General features: G+C 50.2%; 2 protein-coding genes across 9 annotated transcripts in view; one reads left to right on the top strand and one right to left on the bottom strand.

Annotated features, from left to right (window-relative positions):
- Positions 1 to 17,661, top strand: part of Cxcr5 (C-X-C motif chemokine receptor 5) — a 17,936-nt gene extending 275 nt beyond the window's left edge. The window contains exons 1-3 of one of the 4 annotated variants that reach the window (XM_006242901.5): positions 1 to 1,978; positions 2,896 to 3,014; positions 15,235 to 17,661. The exon at positions 1 to 1,978 is cut by the window's left edge and continues 275 nt beyond it. In XM_006242901.5, the coding sequence (XP_006242963.1) occupies positions 2,958 to 3,014; positions 15,235 to 16,302 (1,125 nt within the window). In that variant the 5' untranslated portion in view covers positions 1 to 1,978; positions 2,896 to 2,957 and the 3' untranslated portion in view covers positions 16,303 to 17,661. 4 annotated transcript variants of the gene reach the window in all.
- The window catches only part of Bcl9l (BCL9 like), a 30,111-nt gene continuing 26,789 nt past the window's right edge, over positions 17,659 to 20,980 (bottom strand). For 4 of the 5 annotated variants that reach the window (XM_017595551.3, XM_039081056.2, XM_017595552.3 and 1 more), the window contains one exon: positions 17,659 to 20,815. In XM_017595551.3, the coding sequence (XP_017451040.1) occupies positions 19,728 to 20,815 (1,088 nt within the window). In that variant the 3' untranslated portion in view covers positions 17,659 to 19,727. The remainder of the gene's footprint in view (positions 20,816 to 20,980) is intronic. The other variant, NM_001106817.1, reaches the window with a different exon arrangement.

Here is a 20,980-nt window from a genome sequence, read left to right as displayed (position 1 = left end):
CCTAATGTCCAGCTTAGGTCCTACTTCCACAAAGTCTTCCCCGATCTTTGAAGTGTCTAGCTATATGAAGTAAGATGGTTTTGATTTTATCCTGCCAAGAATTGTTCTATCAAGACTTGGCTTCCACAGATGACGGGTTTCCCACTATAAAATCCACTGGTGGGTTAGAACCATCAACATGAAGTCCATTAAGCATGCTGCCAGGAGTAGGAGACGCCTACAGAAAAGGTCACGCTAATTGTAAGTAAATATGTACTGAGTCCCGAACAAGGAAACTCACTTTCCCATAGTTTGTCCTTGTCATAAGGGACCTTCTGGACCACTGACAGGAAATCACCTAAGGTCAAAGCACAGGCTGATAAGGTACCCAGAAACCAGTTCTTTGAAAAGTAGTTGAATACATTAGGGTGTGGGTTGGGACACATGAGACTCACAGGCACATGATGTCTGTACCCAGAGGTCACTTGGGAGACATGCTACAAGGTCCTGTCTGAGGCCCAGGGGCTGCTGGGGATGTCATAGAAGATACATTTGACTCAGCATGAGGACTCAGTTTCTAATTCTAAACACTAAATCATCCGACTCTGAAAGATGACCTACCCTCCCCCCTTTGCATTTTATTTTATGGATGGGTCTCATCACATTGACCATGTTAGCCCCAAACTCACAATCTTCCTGCATCACCCTCCCAAGTGTTTGGGTGACAGACATTCACTCTCACATCTGAGGAAACATGGTTTCATGACGCAACTTTCTCTGCCTTGAGTGCTTGTATGTTGCTGGGCAGGAGAGGCAAGACCATGTGGCATAGGGTTGGAAGGATGTACAGTGCTTAGTCAGTTCCAGACCTAGGAAGCACTGAGGCTGTATATCCCTGAGCAGTATAGGACTGGAAGAGCTAGAGCGGGGCTCCAGCCCCTTGTCCTAGCCTTCTTCCTCCTTAAGAACAGTTTCGGGGACCAGCAAGATGGCTCAGCAAGAAAAGACACTTGCCACCAAGCCTGACCACCTGAGTTTGATCCCCAGATCCCACATTCCTACATTGTAGAAGGAGAGAACCAACTCCCACAAGTTGTCCTCTGAGACTCCATAGTCTCCCCTCCCCGTCCCCGTGTGTGTGTGTGTGTGTGTGTCTGTCTGTCTGTCTGTCTTTCTGTTTGTCTCTGTCTGTCTCTCTGTGTGTATCTGTCTCTGTCTGTCTCTCTGTCTCTGTGCGTGTCTGGCCCTGTCTGTCTCTCTGTCTCTGTGTTTGTGTGTCTGTCTCTGTCTCTCTGGGTATGTCTGTCTGTCTGTCTCTATCTGTCTCTGTCTGTCTCTATCTCTGTGTCTCTCTCTGTGTTTCTCTCTCTGACATCACACACACACACACACACACACACACACACACACACACACACACACAAATAGAGAAAAGAGGGAAGAGACTACAATAGCCCAAAGAGAGCCTAAAAGTCTTCACACTTTAGTCCTGAGGAAGATGTGTATATTGAGGAAGAGGAGGGACTATAACCAAGCTTTGAAGGCAGAGAAAGGTGAGACTGGACTATGGAGGAGATGATGGAAGAGGAATGCTGCCAGGACAGGATCCCCTCGGGAGGAAAGGGAAGGGTAATAACAATGGCAAAGCAGAGAACAGCACGGCCTGTGTGGGTGGTGATTTGGCTTAGAAGGGGAGGGTGATTGCAGAGTCGGGGCAAAGCAAAGCAAAACACACAAACAGTAGTGCCTTTAGGTACAGTCTTACACCATCGTGGACTAAGTCGGGAAATGCCCTTCCATGGAGGAAAACCCACCAGGACAAGACCTGGTGGGAAATGGATCAATGCCCACCACAGTTCTTCATGAAAGAAGCAGCTTTCAGGATGGGACAGAGCAGGCGCGGTGAGCTTGCCAATGGGAGAGGTTGACAACCATGGAGTCAGGACCCTTGGGTGCAAGGTAGCCATCATTGGACCATTGGTGCATTATGGGATCCTGGGTAAGTCAGTCTCTGTCTCTGGGCTTCAGGGTCATCTTGTGTAAAATTGAAGGTGTGTGTGTGTTGGGGTGGGGGGTGTCATCCATGTCCTTTCTAGCCAGGTGTCTACAAGTTTATTTGTGGAGGAACACCTTTTTTTTTTTTCTTTTTTTTTCTTCTTTTTTTCTGAGTCAGAGACAGCTCTGTGGCTGTGTTTACATTGTGCTCTTGTCTGGTAATTTCATTTCACATTTTTTTTCTTCTAGTATTATCTTAGGATTGTTCCCTTTGAGAAATTTGAACTTAACTCTTTCAAACTTGAGCTGAAAAGAGAAAAGGGGCAGGGTTCCTCCTTCCTGACTGGGCAAAAGGATGGCAGTCACAGGTTGATCAAGTGCCCTGGTTTGCCTGGGGCTGAGGGTTTTTCCAGGGCAGGGGACTTTCTTTCAGTTCTGGGCAAACCAGGGTGGTTGGTCACCCTAGTGATAAGGAAAGGGAGTGTCTAGAGGAGACTGGAAGTGTTCTTTTCTTTTCTCTTTCTATGAGGCATTTCCCAAATCTATATGCATCCCTCATAGAGCTCCAGTGAGCAGAAGGGAGGGGCTGCCGTCACACCAGACTCCTGGCCCAGTTCAGACCATGGTTGCCAGGAAAGATGCTGAAATGCTTGACTAGTGCTGATTCTGTGAGGGGAGTTTCCCTTTTTCTTAAAAAAAAGAAAAGAAAAGAAAGAAAGGGGGAAACACACACACACACACACACACACACACACACACACACACACACACACGCATGCACGCACACCAGAAAAGACCCAGTGGAAAAAAAAAAAGAGAGAGATGAGTCGAGAGGTGAACAGCAAGCTCTCCTTGGCCCCGGGAGACCACACATGGCTCATTTGTTTAAGCTTGTAGCTGACGCCTGCCACCTCTCCATAGGCGCTGGCATCGACCTTCTCAGCATCAGACAGTGACCAGCCTGGTGACGCAGAGCTGTAGCGATGAACTACCCACTAACCTTGGACATAGACTCCATCACCTACAACATGGATGAGCTGGTGAGTACAGTCATGTGGCTCCCTGTCGCTCGGGTCCTGTTGGAACACACTCTGTCAAAGCAGAGGGGACAGCCTGGGAATCCCGCTGCAAGGCTTATAGAACATGGGCAAATACATGGGTGCCTGCACTTAGACTCTTATTGTCATATCTGTTGCCCTTAATAGATGCCAAAGGGAGGTGGGAGACATAGGACTAGGTTTTTGCATCCCCTGCTGTATGACTAGGTATGCAGTCCTGCCTCTTGGTTCCTTAATAGAGGATCTTCTCTTTGTCCCACTGGGCTAGAATGGCAAAGTATTTTTGGAAGATTTTGTTGCTGTTGTTGGTTTGGTTTGGGGTTTTGTTTTTGTTTTGTTTCTTTTTGGTTTTGTTTGCTCTTTTGAGACTGGGTTTCTCTGTGAAGCATTGGCTGTCCTGGTACTTTGTAAACCAGGCTGGCCTCAAGCCCACCTCCTTCTACCTGCCAAGTACTGAGATTAAACGTGGGCACCACCACCGCCTGGCTGGAGGTTTTCTTGATGTCAGTTTGTCACCAATGCTAGTCAATCCGTCAGTGTGTAGTTTTAGGTGGGAGAGGAGGGGTCAGTTGATAGAGTGCTTGCCTAGCATGCATGACACTAAGTTCATCCTCAACACACATACACTTAGTACGCTGGTACACGCCTATAATCCTAGCGTGAGAAAGAGAGAAGCAAGAGACCCAGGAGTTCAGGCTCATTATCAGCTAGCCTAGGACACGTTGAGACCTTGTCTCGAAAAAAAATATATATATATAACTGTTCATCTTGCTGTGTGACTTTATCATTAAGGCACAACACAGCATCCGTCTGTGTTGGATGGAGAAGCTGAGAACCTATTCTTTGCCCTCAACTAGCTGATGGTCTAGACAAGAGGGAACCAATCCCGGGCTGGAAGCTTTTAGACAGCGATTTTGTATAATGAAGGAAGTGCGAGGCCAGCTGGTGGCAAGGAAGAGGATCCCAGTGGTCAAAGTGAGGCAGCAGAGAATGCTAAGCTGTATTACTCCTGAGAATGTCTTGGAGCACGCTGCTTGACCCTGGATTACCATCTCTAGAGATAAGGTATCTTGGAAGAGTTTCTTAGGTTCAAGTTAAAGAAAAGAAAAGGAAGCAGTCCTAGTACCCTCTCTGCCCCCACCTGAGCGACTTCCAGTTAAGCACAGCACTCATTTGACTTGGTTGCTATTGGACTACCAAACGGTGTTGTCAGGAGCAGTTCAAGAGGAAAAACCCCAGGGCTGTGGGTTAGGGGCAACAGAGGACTTGGAACCTTCATCGTGGCCTTTTATTTTCTGCGAGCTGCTTTCTGGGCTAGGCTATGAAAGCTCTAAACCTTGGACCCTACCAGCTCTCCTGCCCTAAGCACACTGTGAGGTGTTCCCCAACTCCCTCAGTCCTCCAGCTTCAGAGTTCCTCACACTATGGCCCTGGGCTTGCTAAGAGAAGCTTCTCTCAAGCTGAGAAGTGTCTGCGGCCTGCAGAGCTGGGCTTCATCACAGCAGGTCCAGCCTCGACAGTCCAACCCCAGGACCTGCTATAGTTTGCAGGTCCAAGGCAAGACCGAAAGTTAGGGCCCCTTATTGAAAAAAATTTTTTTTAAACCTCAGTGATATATAATGCCAGCACCCAAAAGACTCAGGCAAGAGGACTATGAGTTTGAAGCCAGATTTAGGCTACGTAGAGACTCCGTTGCAAACAAACAAGACAACAAACAAACCCTGCAAATTCTTTTCAAGACGACAACAGAAAGCACTGAGGCAAGCCCGAGGTCTTTTTAAGGGCAGGATCCCCATGACTGCCCAAGTGGGGTCCCGTGATGCCTGCTGAAGCTAATCAGGATCTAGGCCAGCCCCCTTTAAACGCTAGCTGTTCTTCGCGGGAGTGTGCGGCCGTGCCTGCCCTCCTCCCTGCCGCCCGCTGCCCCTGATTTGGTTAGCTGGTATCTTCTGTCCTCATGCTGACCATCAGCTCTGACCCACTTGGAAGCCTCCGTAACCACCTGGAGCCCTGGCCGTGCCCCAGCTTCTGAGAAACCTCAAGAGTTTCCCTTCACTGCATGCCTCCCATCCCTGTGTGACCTACTAGAGACAGGTGGTAGTGGGGGGCCAGAGGGACAGCAGGGTATGCTCAAGACATGGAACAAACCGGCCTTCCAAGGAGAGAAGCACAGTAATTTCTCTCATGACACATATCAAACCCAAGGCCCTGAGCTATGTGCCCGGACATCACTTAGGGTCTAGCTAGGAATCAGGGGGTTCTAAGACAACCCTGTCCCTGGAGTCCTTCAATCAGGTGCGTTCTTCCTTCACCTAACCCCACTCTCGTCACAGATTCTCCTCTTTGGGCCGGCTCACCTTCCAAAAGGCCATGACTAGCCTTGGCACACTCCTCTATTCTGTCACAGTATCCATGTCTTGGAAACCGGCAGAAGAGTTCTGCATTAGTGGCTTCTCAATAAAACCATGGGTTTCTGTTTTGCTCTGTTTGTCTGTCATATTGGAACTGGAAACCAAGGCCTCTCGAATCCCTAACTCTCCCAAGGAGCACTTCCTGCCTTGTGGACGACAGGACTGCAGGCTTGGTTCAAGGCTTGCTGTTGTTGTCTTGAAAAAAGTTTTTTGGGGTTTGTTTGTTTGTTGTCTTGTTTGTTTGAGATGGAGTCTCTGTGTAACCTAAATCTGGCTTCAAACCCATTGTCCTCTTGCCCGAGTCTTTTGGGTGCTGGGATTACAAATCTCTGAGGTTTTAGCTTGACATTTTCCTTAGGCGTCTGCTGAGCTTCTACCACTGACTTTATTTCCTACTCCTCACTCCTCGTCCTTGACCCAGCTGATTACTGGCCCACTTCCCCAGATCAATAGGTTCAACACTCCCAACTTTGAGTTCCAAGAACAACAGTCTTGATAAGTCAAGCCGCAACCATCCCTTTGTCCTAATTTTAATTTTTTTCTACATTTGTTTATTTATAGTCGACAGAGGAGAACTTGTGGGGTTCAGTTCTTTCTTTCCAGCACGTCTGTTCCAGGGACTTAACTCAAGTTTTTAGGTTTGATACCAGGTGCCCATTAAGTGTCGCACCAGCTACTCTTTTTATTATTTTTAATGAATTAATCAGTTTTGAGACAGGATTTTTTTTTCCCCTTTGCCTTTTTGAGACAGGGTTTCTCTGTGTAGCCTTGCCTATCATAGAATTCACTCTGTAGACCAGGCTGGCTTGAAACTTAAACATCTTCCTGCCTCTACCTCCCAAGTGTTGGTTTTAAAGGTGTATGCCACCACTGCCATCTGAGACAGAATCTTTCTAAGTAGTCCTGCCTGTCCGGGAACTTGCTGTGTAGATCAGGCTGGCCTTGAACTCATAGAGATCTATCTACCTCTGACTCTTCAGTGCTGAGATTAAAGGTATGCTCCACTATACCCTGTCTATCATTTTATCAATACATTTATTATTATTATTATTATCATTATTATTATTGTGTGTGTGTGTGTGTGTGTGTGTGTGTGTACACATGTGCCATGACCTCCTCTGTGTAGAGGTCAGAGAACAACGTTTGAGAATTCCTTCTCTCCTATGATGGGTTCTAGGACACAAGCTCAGGTTGTCGGCTGTCAGGCCTGTATAACAAGCACCTTTTTACCCACTGGGGCCCTTTGTCCCTTGAACTCAAAGATCACCTTTGACCATTTGCACACCTGCTGGCTTAAGGCAGGCAGCTAATCCTTATGAGTGCTAGATCTGAACAAAACTTCTGGAAGGCTAAGAGCCAGAAAGAACCCTGGTGCCTAGGGTAGGTAATGCCCAGAAGTCACCCTACTCGGCAAGATGGGTCCGGGTGGACATGGAGGAGGTCCTGCCCGAGAGAACTACCATGAGTTGTCTCCTGTCACACCTCATATCAGAGGTACTCAGAGGGGCATGTCTGGAACCCACAGGCTAGTTATGAAGTATATCTCCGGCCCTCAGGAGGTGAGGCTGCCATAAAACAGGGGGAAGCGGGTCTAAGTTTAGCTTCCCTGACCCTTCCCCACAGACGATCACTAGGAACCATGAACTCAGTGTGACCGGAGCATCAGGTCACAATCCGTCCACATGCAACTGTCTCCGTCCAGCAAGGGAGTGAAAAGAGGAACCAAAACTCACTCAAGCTGCTTCTGGGCTTTACCTGGGTGCAGGGGAGGGTCCCCTTGTTCTAACCACGTGAAAAGTCCCACAGAAGCCCCGGTGGAGGAAACCTCAACTGAGGGTGGCCGGAGGGATCAGAAATGAGGGGAAACCTGAAGCTAGCTTTCAAGGGGCTGCATTAGGGGAATCTAGGTTCTGTCAGCCAGATCCCACAGACCGCATTAGGAACATACCCCTCTATAAGAGACACAGTCTGCCTGGTCCCATTCCTTTGACAGACATGTAAAAAGCAACAGGTACTTGGGATGCAAAGTCAGAATACAGGAATGAGTTTCTTTTGGGAATGGAAGACAAAGCATTTCAAATCTACACTATCCCAGAAGGTCCAGCAAGATGGTTCAGTGGGTAAAGGTGTCTGCTGCCAAGCCTGACAGCCTGAGTTTGATCTTGCGTCTCATACGGTGAAAAAGGAGAACCAACGTTGTCCACTGATCTTTTAAAGTATGCACATGGAAATAAACGTAATATTGTTTTTTTTAATTTAAAGCAAGTGTTATCTCGGGAGGCAGTTTTAAGAGGTTACTGGGAGATGCATGTGCATGTACCTTGACTACAGGACCCCATGTTCACAGTGTAGACAGACATTGGTTCACAAGCGAACTCACTTTAAACCTAAAGATGTGGCAAAGAGGTAGTAATACTCCCCCCCCACCCCCAGCCAAGGATGGTGCCAATAACCTAAGCATTCAAGAGATTGAAGTAGGAGGGCGGTAATGTTCAAGGCTAGCTTGAGCTCAAGGCTAGCCTGGGCTACACAGTGATATCCTGTTTTTAAAAACTAAACGCTGGGACTGGAGAGATGGTTCAGTGGCTAAGAGCACTTACTATTCTTCCGAGACACCCACATCTAGTCTGATGGTCTCTTCTAGCTTCCAAGAATACACATAGACACACACACACGCACACGCACACGCACACGCACACGCACACATACACGCACACACACATGCACAGACAAAAACAGTAAAACAAAAAGAAATCTTTTGAAAAAATATCAAAAATTAAAAGTACTACATAGGGGGGATGGGGATTTAGCTCAGTGGTAGAGCACTTGCCTAGCAAGCGCAAGGCCCTGGGTTCGGTCCCCAGCTCCGAAAAAAAGAAAAGAAAAAAAAAAAAAAAAAAAAGCACTACATAGTCCTAATAGCCAAAACCCTCAGTCAGAGATGGACGAGGATCCAGCAGGCTTGTTTCTTTGGGGGGAAAGAAGGGCAGAGTGCACATGGCATGGCAAACCAGAGTCCTGAATCATCTTTGGGGAATTCTGAAGGAAGAGTGCTGAGAAGAGCAGACCTACACACCCATAACCCAGTCCTATACACTGTGACCCAGGAGCTGCTGAAGGCTGAAATGAGAGATACCTTGCCCGCCCACTCCCAGATCCCAACCAGTGTGGAAATGCTCACACGAGGTTATGTCTCATATAAAAGCTCAGTGGGACCTGGAAACGCAAGCTTGGAATCCCAGGTACTCAGGAGGCGAAGGCAGGAGGAAGGAAAATTCAAGACATTGGCTACAGAGTTCATTCAAAGCCAGCCTGGGCAACTTAGTGACATGGCACCGTCTTAAAACAACAAGTAAGGGCCAGGTGGTAACAGTGTGCACCTTTAATCCCAGCACTCAGGAGGCAGAGGCAGGCAGATCTCTGAGTTTGAGGCCAGCCTGATCTATGGAGTGAGTTCCAGTACAGCCAGGGCTACACAGAGAAACTCTGTCTTGAAAACACAAAATAAACCCTGGAGAGATGGCTCAGTGGTGAAGAGCACTGACTGCACTTCCAGAGGTCCTGAATTCCTAGCAATCACCTGGTGGCTCACAACCATCTGTAATGGAATCTGATGTCCTCTTCTGGTGTGTCTGAGGACAGTGATAGTGTATTCATATACATAAAATAAATTTTTAAAAAATCCACATCTATTTAAAAACCACACAAAACAAAACAAAAGTAAGTAGTTATGATTTCAAGTTCAAATACAAGAAGATCCCCAGAGGACTGGAGAGATGGCTCAGCAATTAAGAGCGCTGGATGCTCTTCCAGAGGTCCTGAGTTCAATTCCTAGCACCTAGATTGTATAACCTTATATAACTCTAGTCCCATGGGATCCAAAACCCTCTTCTGGCATGTGCAGGCTTAATGCATGTGAGCACAAACATATACACAGGCAAAACGCCTGTACACATAAAGTAAAAATAAAATAAAGACCTTCTTTTAAAGGGGTGGGGGTGGGGTTACTTGCACTCACTGGTCAGCAAGTATAGATAATTGGTAAGCATAAGGTTCAATGACATTGTCTCAAAAGATACGGTAGAGAATAATGGAAGAAGACACCTGATGTCTACCTCTGGCCTCCAAACACACACACACACACACACACACACACACACACACACACACACACACACACACACACACACACACACAATCACAGTAGCTCAGTGGTAGAGCACTTGTCTAACTTGCATTATTGCTCTTCAGAGAGCCTGAGAGAACATGTACTGAGTAAGAAGCCCTGTAGGCTCCTCGGGACTGGGGATTAGGGTGGGCCTGCAGGTTAGAGAAGCAAAGACTACTGGTGGGAGGGGAACCAAGACCATGTTAAGAAACAGCTCAAATCTGTCCACACAGGGCATGACAGACAACCAGAACATCAGTGAACAACAGAATCAAAAGGCAGGGTCCAGACTTTCCTGAAGCAGAAACTCTTCCCTTACACTTGAGCTCAAAGATGTCTGGTTGCAGAGACTACTGGCTACACCCCAGCCCAGTTCTCTCTAATTTGCCCCGACGATAATTTTATCTGATGAATTTGGGTCCCTGGTCTCTGCTTATGGAGGACTTTGCATTGATAGTGTTCCTCAGCCACACCCCAGTGACTGCTAGAAGAAAATCCAGAGTACATCCTTGAGGAATGTTCCCCAACCTGCTCCCAGAGAAATCCAGTCAGCAAACCCTAGCAGACTGCCTGCTAGACGGCTTGAGGCAACAAAGCAGGTTTGTTACTTAGAAAGCGCGCGCGCGCGCACACACACACACACACACACACACACACACACACACACACACACAAGGTTTAGAGACTCTGCTTGTTCAGGGAGAGACCTGAGTCCTGTGTAGAGGGCAGTCTGTGTGGATCCCGTCATAGGAAGAGAACTTTGCCTCTCTTACCTCTTCCCCCCACCCTATCCCTAACAGCGGGACCTCTTCCCCGCCTCCTGCCCCAGAGCTCACAGTGCTTTCTAAATACATTCCCAGCTTATGTCTGGCTTCATTCCAGGCAGCACAGTTTCCCATGGGGCATGCATCCCTATAGCTTGCTTGTTAGCTGTCTGTGCTCTGAGTGCCTGCCGGTGCAGCTTGGCCGTGTGGTCCTATCGGGGCGCGCGCCTAAGTCTATGTAGGAAGTGTGTTGCCCATCATGGTGGGAGCTGTCTTTCATAGCCAAGAATGAGTGAGCCATTCATCCTGTTGCTGACAGTGCACTTTTCCCAGTGCATTAGCTAGACCAGTTCCCTTTGACATCATCTTTCCACCATGCCAGAGCCAACCTCACCTAAGGCCTCTCTCTATGGTTTGATGGAGAGGAGTGCCCAAGCTCCTGTGTGTGGGAAGTGGCTTTAACACTCTCAAGTTTGAATGTTTGTTTGACACCTCATGTTGATCTGCACCAGACCAGCTTCCTTCCATCTTCCCCTCCCCTGAGTACTTTGCCAAAACAATACCTGTTGGTATGGAAGAATAGACAGACCCTCACCCCTTACCTGTCCCTGTGGGAATGTCGCACTGACTGAACTTTAAGTGGAAAAGAAGCTCATCAGCCTAGATTCTTTGTAGGATTAAAAACTTGAGCCTCTAGGCCAGACAGGCTGGTTAGACTCACAAGCTCCTCAGGACGGGTTCAGCTGCCACCAAGGGGTGAGTCATTACATCCCCACCATCTGCCTGATGTCTGTGCTCTGCACAGGGACTGTTCACCCCACAGCTTTCCATCCACCCCTTACTGCAGAGTCAGAACCAAATAGCTGCACTCTATTCTACTGGAGACAGCTCCCTAAAGGGACAGAGAGCCCAAGAAAGACCCCAAAGGCAGAATTTACAGACAGATGCAAAGGTGTAAGTCCCTGCTGAGCCCCAGACAGCTTGGAACTCCAAGCAGAAGGAGCTAAGTAGGATATAGAAAGATGGAGTCAACTTGGGGGCCTTGAAGGAAGGCAGGAGCTTAGAGAGGTGGACTTGAAGACAGGAAGAGGTTGAGCAAAGGTGACAGGAAGCTGCCTGGGTTGCTGGGGACAGGCAGCTGGTAGTGTGCATACCTGAGGCATAGCATGTCTGGTGCAATGACGTTGGAGGTGAGGTCTGACACATCAAAGGAGTGTGCATTTGGGAGAATTGATTTTTTTTTTATTTTTGCAGGGCTGAGGCTCAAACTCTGGGCCCTGTATATATTAGGCAAGCATCTTCCTGCTGAGCTGTACCTCCAGCCCTGCTTTAGAGGGAATGTAAAGGCTGTCTATCTCGGGCATTGAGACTCTGTCCAACAGGTCTATTGTTTTCAAATGAGGGCCATTCTTTCACACACAGGCTCAGTTTCTGTAGTGCTCTGCTCCTTGAATGGCCCTTGTTTGTTTGTTTGTTTGTTTGTTTGTTTGTTACAAGGACCCAAGCAGCATAGGCCAGCCCAGAACTCATGTAGGTGAAACTATCCTTCATCCCTTGATCCTCTGGCCTTTCCCTCCAGTGTTAGATCACAGCCTGAGCCACCATGCCTAGCCAATGCCTATGTTTGCCTGCTTGTTTGTTTGTTTGTTTGTTTGTTTGTTTTTACCATAGACTTGAAAGTGAACAACCCTAGTTTAAAGGCAAGAAGAGGACCTGGGAGCCCTAATCTAGGAACTCCTGTTAGCTCTGCTGGGCTCATCCCAGGGATGCAATGGCTTACATCAGCTACTTCTGCCATTACCTGCCGCTGAGGTGTGGGCAGCAAATAAAAGGACTGCTTGCCACCCTAGTTGGCACTCTCTCTGTTCCCTCCTGTTCCTCCTGATCTCTTGATCTCTCTCTCCCCTTTTCTGTCCTTCTCTGCCCCCCATTCTCTGCCCTAATGGCTCTGATCCCATCTGTCTGCCTCTACCCCTCCTCCAGGCCTTCACTCCCCTCCCTTCCTCCACTAAACCCCCTTCAGACCAGATCTGTTGCACAGTGTAATTTCTCAGGGACACCTTAGCATGGGCCCACCAGGTACAACCCCCCCATTCTATTTCATAACAACTCCTGAGGTATGCCTGGGTCTTTATGCTGTATGGATTCCCTGATGTTGGTTCTGAAATCAAGCCATGCGAGTTAAATATCTGCCCCTAAGAGGACAGACAGACACACCATAAACTTCATTTCCTTCCAAGTATGTGTTGAATTCTGCTGTGTGAAACTTGACTTGACCCATTTTTTCTGCTAGTGGACATAACATCAAAAGTGGCTCTTTATAAATGGTTTTGCTGTTGTATATGATATCACTGTATAGGATATCAGAAAAGACACCTATTTCTTACAGGTGATGGGGAACCATCAAGGGACTCTAAGCAAGACACTAGATCTACAGGACCTGTGTAGGTGTAGTTTTGGTTTGTCTGTTTTGGAGACAGAGTCTGGCTATATTAACAATGGAACTCAAATTGTGGGCTTAAGTCATCTTCCCACCCCAGACTTCTGAGAAGTGCGGGGCTGGGATTTGAGTCTGAGGAAACTCACCCTGTCCACTGAGTGTAAAAGAGTGGAAAAGATAGTAAGTAAAGGACCCATAAGGCTAGAGTGATGGCTCTGCGGTTAACAGCACGTGCTACTCTTGCAGAGGACTAGGGTTCAATTCCTAACACCCACACGGTGACTTACACCATCTGTAACTCCAGTTCCAAAGGAGCCAGTGCCTTCTTCTGACCTCCATAGGCATTAGGAGGTCACATGGCACACATACATGCAGGCTAAACACTCATACACATAAGTAAGAAAGTTTAAAGTCTGATTTTTAAAAAATGAAAGAAGTAAAGAAAAGGTCCCATAGAGAGGCAGGATGAGAGGCAGGAAGAGGTGATGGCAGACGGGACACTGGAGAGGTGGTAGGTAGGGAGTGCTGCCACATGGTAATGTGTCCCCATCCCCTATGAAAGAGCCATCTGTTCTAGGGACCAAAAGACCAAGATGGGGAATCAGTCTACCCATCAGGGGAAGTGAGTGTGCCACCTACAAACAGTGTGCCTGGTGACAAGGAAGAGTTAAGGTAACCCATGAACCAACCTCTTCTCCTGAAAGGGGGTCAGCACAAAGACTAGATTGCCAGAGCCTAGAGGACAGAACATGCCACTGTCTCTTACCTCCCTGGGGCCCATCATTTATACTGCTGTCATTTGAACCCATAGTCGGTAAGATGTAATTGGTTTTGTATTGCCCAGAAAGGGTGTAATTGGTTTTGTATTGCCCTGGGAGGAGGTTGACCAGGGCAGGGCAGAAGAACAGAGTTGGGAGCTGAGGAAACCCAGGTGCAGGGCAGCTGTGAGTGAAAGGTATGAAAACAGGCACCCTGTCTTCCTTTGTGGTTAGTAGGCAAACAACATGAGAACTGGGGTGATGGAGGGCAGTGACAGATGGGGAGGAGGATGTGGAGGTAGGAACTTCCGGAGATATAACAGGCACGCCCCCTTCTTTCCACTCAGTACACGCTTCCTCCCTTCCCGGTGCCTGGTCTCCCTGTGTGTGACTCATATTTACCTCCTCTGCAGGGTTCCTGCGCCTAAAGCGGTTGCTCTCTGCTTGGGAAGTAGCTGGAAACTTAGGCTCCACCCCTTTCCCAGCAGCCTTCTGAGGGAAGTTCCGGGTAGTGGCGCTCAGTGTAGAGATACTGATTAACTCTGAGGACAGGCAAACGTGCCTTTAAGCAAACCTCCTCTCTGAGCAAGACACCTCTGTAAAATAGGAGTAAGATTCCATACCTCAAGCTCGTGTGGATCAAACCAGATAGGAGGCCGTCTCCTCAGTTTCAGCAATAATCAAGACCGGAACAAGGGGAGAGAATCAGAGGAAGTAAGCAAGCCACATCAGCTCCCAACCAGTCCCCACTCCCAGCGGGATGGTAGATTTACTACCCACTGTCCTTACAGAATGGAATATTGACTTCTTGTTCTGATCAGATGCCGTCCCCAAATGTCAGTACTGACTGCCATCCCTACACCTGCAGTGTAGCCTTCCACCTCTAAGAACAGCCTATCACTGTGTGAGTGACCACTTGTCCCGTTTGCATACCAAAGAGTTCAGGGGTTGGGGATTTAGCTCAGCGGTAGAGCACTTGCCTAGCAAGCGCAAGGCCCTGGGTTCGGTCCCCAGCTCCGGAAAAAAAAAAAAAAAAGAGTTCAAACCAACAACAACAGCAGCAGCAACAACAACAACACCCTGAGGGATGTGGCTCAATGGTGGAACATTTGCTCAGCACTCACAAGGCCCCCGGTTATATCTCCAGAATATACCAGAAACTAGAACAAAACATTATTTATTTTTTAAACATTTATTTATCTCCGGACACACCAGAAAGGGCATCAGATCCCATGACAGATGGTTGTCAGCCGGCCTGTGGTTGCTGGGATTTGAACTCAGGACCTCTGGAAAAGCAGTCAGTGCTCTTAACCACTGAGCCACCTCTCCAGCCCAAAGCGTTATATTTATGAAACAGGACACGGGGGCATGTCCCTTTAATCCTAGCACTCAGCAAGCAGAAACCACCCAAATCTGTGGTCAGCCTGGTTTACACAGTAAGTTCCAGGCTAGCCAGGGCTATATAGGCAGATCCTGTCTAAAATAAATAAGTAGAAGGAAGGAAGATGGCCTGATCTGTTTAAGGACAGGCCAAAGGGACATAGAATAGTGCAAACAAAAGGCAGTTAGCCTGGATGGACAAGAAATGTCACAGGTAGCTTCCTCTCAGAGAGAAGGGATATGGCTGCCGTTCTGACTTTTCTTTCTCTTTGTCCTTGCAGTACAAGGAACTGGCCATCTACAGTAACAGCACGGAGATCCCCCTACAGGACAGTATCTTCTGTTCTACAGAGGAGGGGCCCCTACTGACTTCCTTTAAGACGATATTCATGCCTGTGGCCTACAGCCTCATCTTCCTCCTGGGTATGATGGGAAACATCCTCGTACTGGTAATCCTGGAGAGGCACCGGCACACTCGGAGCTCAACGGAGACCTTCCTGTTCCACCTGGCAGTAGCCGACCTTCTCTTGGTCTTCATCTTGCCTTTTGCAGTGGCTGAGGGCTCTGTGGGTTGGGTCCTAGGGACCTTCCTCTGCAAAACTGTGATCGCCCTGCACAAGATCAATTTCTACTGCAGCAGCCTGCTGCTGGCCTGCATAGCTGTCGACCGTTATCTGGCCATCGTCCATGCGGTCCACGCCTACCGCCGCCGCCGTCTCCTCTCCATCCACATCACCTGCTCGACTATTTGGCTAGCCGGCTTCCTATTTGCCTTGCCAGAACTCCTCTTTGCCAAGGTTGTCCAACCTCATAACAACGAGTCCTTACCACAGTGCATCTTCTCCCAAGAAAATGAAGCCGAAACTAGAGCCTGGTTCGCCTCCCGGTTTCTCTACCACACTGGGGGCTTCCTGCTACCGATGCTCGTGATGGCCTGGTGTTATGTGGGAGTGGTACACAGGCTATTGCAGGCCCAGCGGCGCCCTCAGAGGCAGAAGGCAGTCAGGGTGGCCATCTTGGTGACAAGCATCTTCCTTCTCTGCTGGTCACCCTACCACATTGTCATCTTCCTCGATACACTGGAAAGGCTGAAGGCTGTGAACAGCAGTTGCGAATTGAGTGGCTACCTCTCGGTGGCTATCACCTTATGTGAATTCCTGGGCCTGGCTCACTGCTGTCTCAATCCCATGCTCTACACCTTCGCTGGCGTAAAGTTCCGCAGTGACTTGTCTCGGCTTCTGACCAAGCTGGGCTGTGCTGGCCCGGCCTCCCTTTGTCAGCTCTTTCCGGGCTGGCGCAAGAGCAGTCTCTCTGAGTCAGAGAACGCTACTTCTCTTACCACCTTCTAGATCCCGGGGTCTCAGCCCCCGGCTCTGTTTCTGTTTTCCTTGGGAGCATAAACGTGGTGTTAGAAACCTGTCTAACATAAGCTGGGATTCTAAGAGCTATTGGGGCCAGTGTCCCCCAGCTGGGACGGCTAGACAAACTCTTTCTAGAATGTTCCCAAAGCTCTTCTGCCAGCCCTCAGGCTAGACTAGAGCCACAGGAGGGGAAAGCGGCCCAAAGGCAAGGCAAGCAATACCCAGACCACCTATATCCCCTTGGACGAAGAGGACTCCACACACCTCCCATCTTAACAAGCTAAAGTGAAGACTCAGCTTTATTTCTTCCTGGCCATAGGGAAAAGCCACCTCTGCCTGCGGCACACAGTCTCATCTTCCTCCCAATTATGAGCTCAGACTCTCCTCAGCTACCGACTGCTGCAGCTCCCCATTACTCCTACACCACTGAGGAACAGCCACCTGGCGGCAGACTGTGGCCTTAATGTGCCTGTCTCCTAAATACAGACGTATGCCAGACCTTCACCCGTGCCTTTCTCCTAACCAGCAGGAACCTGAAACTGATCTGCTTTAGGTAGCTGTCTGCTCCAACCAAACCACCACTGGATCAGCCCCATGTTACTGGATCTTGGATTACAGACTGAGGGCAAGTTCCAGAAGGTCCTGGAACCTTGCCAGTATCCTGAGAAGAGTAAAGGGCAAGCAAGCCAGCAGGAAAGAGGCCCAGTGGAAAAAAATGGAAAGACACCTTTTCCAGGCTCCAAAGAGGAACAAGTAAAAATCCAACCCAGCTGTCTTCTCCACCCATGGACCAAAGCTTCCAGATTGGCAGGGAGATGAGATCCAGGGCCCTAGTGGATTCTGGGCACCGATGGGGAAGGAGGTCAACTGCCTGGGGAAAGTAAGCCTCAGGAGAGGGGACATTTAGCTAAGAGAATGAAGATAGAGGTCCCTGTCTTCATTAGGTAGAGACAAAGTGAGAAGCCGACCTGGGTGGGCAAGTCCCCAGGCCCAGGGAGGCAGTACCTTGCACCTGGGAGGGTACTACTCAGATAGAACCAGCGGAAACTGCTCCACACCTACTTAGGGGAAGCCAGCAGGCAACTCTGAGCTCTGCTTCCTCCCAGCCACTGATCTAGGAGGGTGGGGGGTGGACTGAGGGAAGCAGAGTTGCCTAGCACCACTCAAGTCAACCATACAGGCTCCCGGGGGACCCCACTGGGGAAATCAATGCTATAGCTCCGGAGACTGTATCCTCATTGCAGAATGGTGGTGACACCTGGGGATCCCCTTTTCTGCTCCCAGCTTCTGACAGCCAGCTGGGCAGAGGCGAAACCAGACACAGAAATAAAAATGCAAGAGAAGGCATTTTTGAATTTTCTTTTTAATAAAAAGGCACCTATAAAACAGGGCAATACAGTACAGGCTGCACAGAGACCCCCGGAACAAGCCTAAAAAGTGTTTCAAAATAAAAACCAGGAAGATGTCTTCACATATTGTATTTATATATTTATATTTTATATATATATTTATATAATGGTACAAAATGGCTGGGGTATGGCCATGGATGGAGGGGAGAAGGCTGGCCTGTGGACTTCACCTTAGGAAGCTAGTGGTGGAGGTGGGAGACGAGGGCACAAGAAGGGGGCATCAGGCCCTTTGTGGCCTGAGCCCTCTCCTTGGAGCAGGACAGGCTAGACAGTTTGGGCAGGGTGGGGATGTGGGTGGGAGCAGGGAGGGCAGTGTCTGGCAGGAAGGACAGGTTTCTACCCACCTCTCAACACAAGAGACCTTGGCTATGGTCCCGGGGAGGGGCAGGGGAAGCCAGGGGCCTGCAGCCAGCTCTGGAGGGGCTTGGTGCCTGACCTGGCTGACAGTGGACAGCACCAGACTGGGAGAAGTGGGCACAAACTCCCTTTGTATTACAGCTGCCAAGGCAAAACCAGGCCCTGCAGGTCAGAAAGGCTGGGGACAGACAGGGCCCTAGTAAAAGACACCCTGTCTAGAATGGCCCTTGGCCCTGGAGGCAGGGCAGGAAAGGCCTTAGCCAGGGAGCTGCCCGCCACCTAACAAGGCAGGAAAGGAAGTGAGAAAAACACAAGTAGTTTACTCCTGGGGCCAAAGGAGACAAAACACCCATTCCTGTATGGCTTCAGTCTGACCAGTGGCGGGTGAGGGGCTCTCCTGGGAAGTAAGAGGGGAGGCAGTGGCTGTGCCTGGTGGTCATAGTCAGATCTGGTACATGGCCCTGAGCCCTGGACAGAAAGACCTTGCCAGAGAGTAGACAGGGGGGGAGGCAGCAGGATGTTCTCCCCCACACTGCCTTCCCTCACTCCGAGATAGAAGTGGAGGCTGGAGGGCCAACTCTGTTCCTTCCTTCTTTGGTGAGAAGCAAGTGGTGGTTTCTAGAAGAGTCCATGCCCTGAGGGGTTACCTGGCCCATGGGTCCCAGCATGCTAACCCCTCCATAGCTCCATTCTAAGGGGCCACACGCTGCCCCTTCCTTCTCTCCTTTATCCTAGAATGGGGACAAAGGGCTTCAAGTTCTGGCTAAGATGTAGCAGCAGAGGCACCCAGGCTGGGGGCCCTATGTCACTGGTGTGCGTAAACACATGCACATGTGCACACCTGCTCTCCGGAAGTCACTCAGCAGCAGACAGGCGGCCACGAGGGAAGAGGGAGATTCTCAGTCCTCAGGGGCTCACCAAATGGAAGCCTGGATGGTCTGACCTCATTTTATAGGTGGGGCGTACGAGGACTGTATGTCTCTGGGTCCAGGGAAATGGAGGGTGTGATCATTTGAAAGAGGAGGGAGGTGGGTTTTTTTTTTTTTTCTTAATCTTTTTTTCCCTTGTGTGTGACTTCTATCAAAACACAGAAATACGGCACACGCACAAACCGGCACAAAAGCGCAGCTCTATTTACAGCTCCGCTGACACCTGCCCACCTGGCCAGCTGCCTGCAGGGGGCGTGGGAGAGGAGGTCAGCCACGTCAGTAGGGAGAGGAAATGAGGCAGAAGGAAAACGGGGTCAAAGCAGAGAGACCCGGCGGAGAGAAACCGACCTGTCCACAACAGGTCAGAGGATGGAAGACCCTCCTCTCTCCCCAAGGACCCCCGAAACACAGCTGAAAGCGGGGAGGGGCAAAGACGACGGGGAACAGAAGCTCCGTGGGACTAGGGGGGCCGGGGAGGAGCGGTCCTGGTGTCAGAAATGGAGCAAACCCCAATTCCAACTCCTCACCGACACTTGCCGCTCCCCCCCTAAGCTGCCAGCACATCAGGTTTCCACAAACGCCACTCCCCACACAAGCCCTATCCCTCCCCTCCACCCTACCCCTGGACCCAGGCCATCCATCCCAACACTGGAGGAAAAGCAAAACTTTTTAAAGTTAACGTATTTTCAGTATCCCCAGCTCCAAACCGAGGGGCCTGCTAGAAGGGTAGATTGGCCATGCCGCCCGGCGTTGGGAGGTAGCCCATCTGGCTGTCCAGAGACACACTGCGCTGCCGCAGAGGGTGGGACACCATGAGGTTCTGCTGGGGTGGGGGGGCCATGAGGGAGCCCTGTGGGGAGAGCATGTGGGGAGGCTGGGTGTAGACCTCACCCCCCACGCCCCTCTGTTTCATCAGCATAAAATTCTGCTGGGTCATGAGGCCCTGTGGAGGGGACATGACCCCCTGGTGCAGGCCGTGGGGCACCATGCCCTGCTGTGGGGGCACACCTGTCCTGCCCAGCAAGGACATCTGTCCAGGGTGGCACATGGACATGCTGAGACCCCGCTGGACCCCCTGTTGGCCTGGGAGGTTGGGGGGCCGAGACGGGGCCTGCTCCGCCATCATGTTCTGCAGGTTCATGAGGTGCAGATTGGGGGGCTGGGCCTTGGGGGGCTGGTTCTCGTTCTTGGGGAAGTATTGGAGGGTGCTGCTCGGTTTCTCAGAGGGGATGATTCTGGATAAGTCGAACTCAGGAATGCCGGTAGGGGTGGGCCGGATCACCTCACTCAGCTCTGGGTCATTCAGTACCGATGCCACCCCAGGGAGTACCCCCGGTGGGTACGCATCGCCCATGCGGCCAGCCATGCCTTTGCCCATCAGGTGCTGCTGGGAGGGTATGGGACCAGGTGGCTGGTTGGGCAGGTCCTCAGGGGGCAGGGCCATGCCTGAAGGGTAGTGCTGCTGCAGGCCAGGCCCCCCACCCCCAGTGGCGGCCATGGCACCATGGGGTTGCTGCAGCCGAGGAGGAAAGGACATCATCTGGGAAGAGCTGGGCACAGGGCCACAAGGGGTATTTAGGGAGTCTGGGCCTCCTGGGGCCATCATCATTGAGTTTTGAGAAGGGCCCCCAGTCCCCTGTGCATTGGGGTGCAGTGGAATGTTGGACCCCAGAGGGGTGGGGGAGGGCAACATAGTAGGTGGAGGCTCATGGGACAGGGGCTGCTGGCCTGGCAAGTTCATGCCCATGGGGCTCTGGGCAGCAGCAGGGTTCATATGCATCTGGTTGGGCTGGTTGTTGCTGATACCTGTGGGGAAAGAACAGTGCATTAGAGCTATGCCCACCCAACCTTGGGGAAGTGCCTCCCAGTCCTGCTAGTGATTGGAACAGGGCCCCAGAGCTCACACCACCCCCATAACCAGAGACTGTGGAAGCATGCAGGAGCCAGCATGTCCACAGGGGCCATTCCTAA

This window comes from Rattus norvegicus, chromosome 8 (assembly GCF_036323735.1).
Source record: "Rattus norvegicus strain BN/NHsdMcwi chromosome 8, GRCr8, whole genome shotgun sequence".
NCBI lineage: Eukaryota > Metazoa > Chordata > Mammalia > Rodentia > Muridae > Rattus > Rattus norvegicus.
The sequence above is the reverse complement of the archived record's forward strand: the minus strand, read 5'-3'. Positions and strand labels throughout refer to the sequence as shown.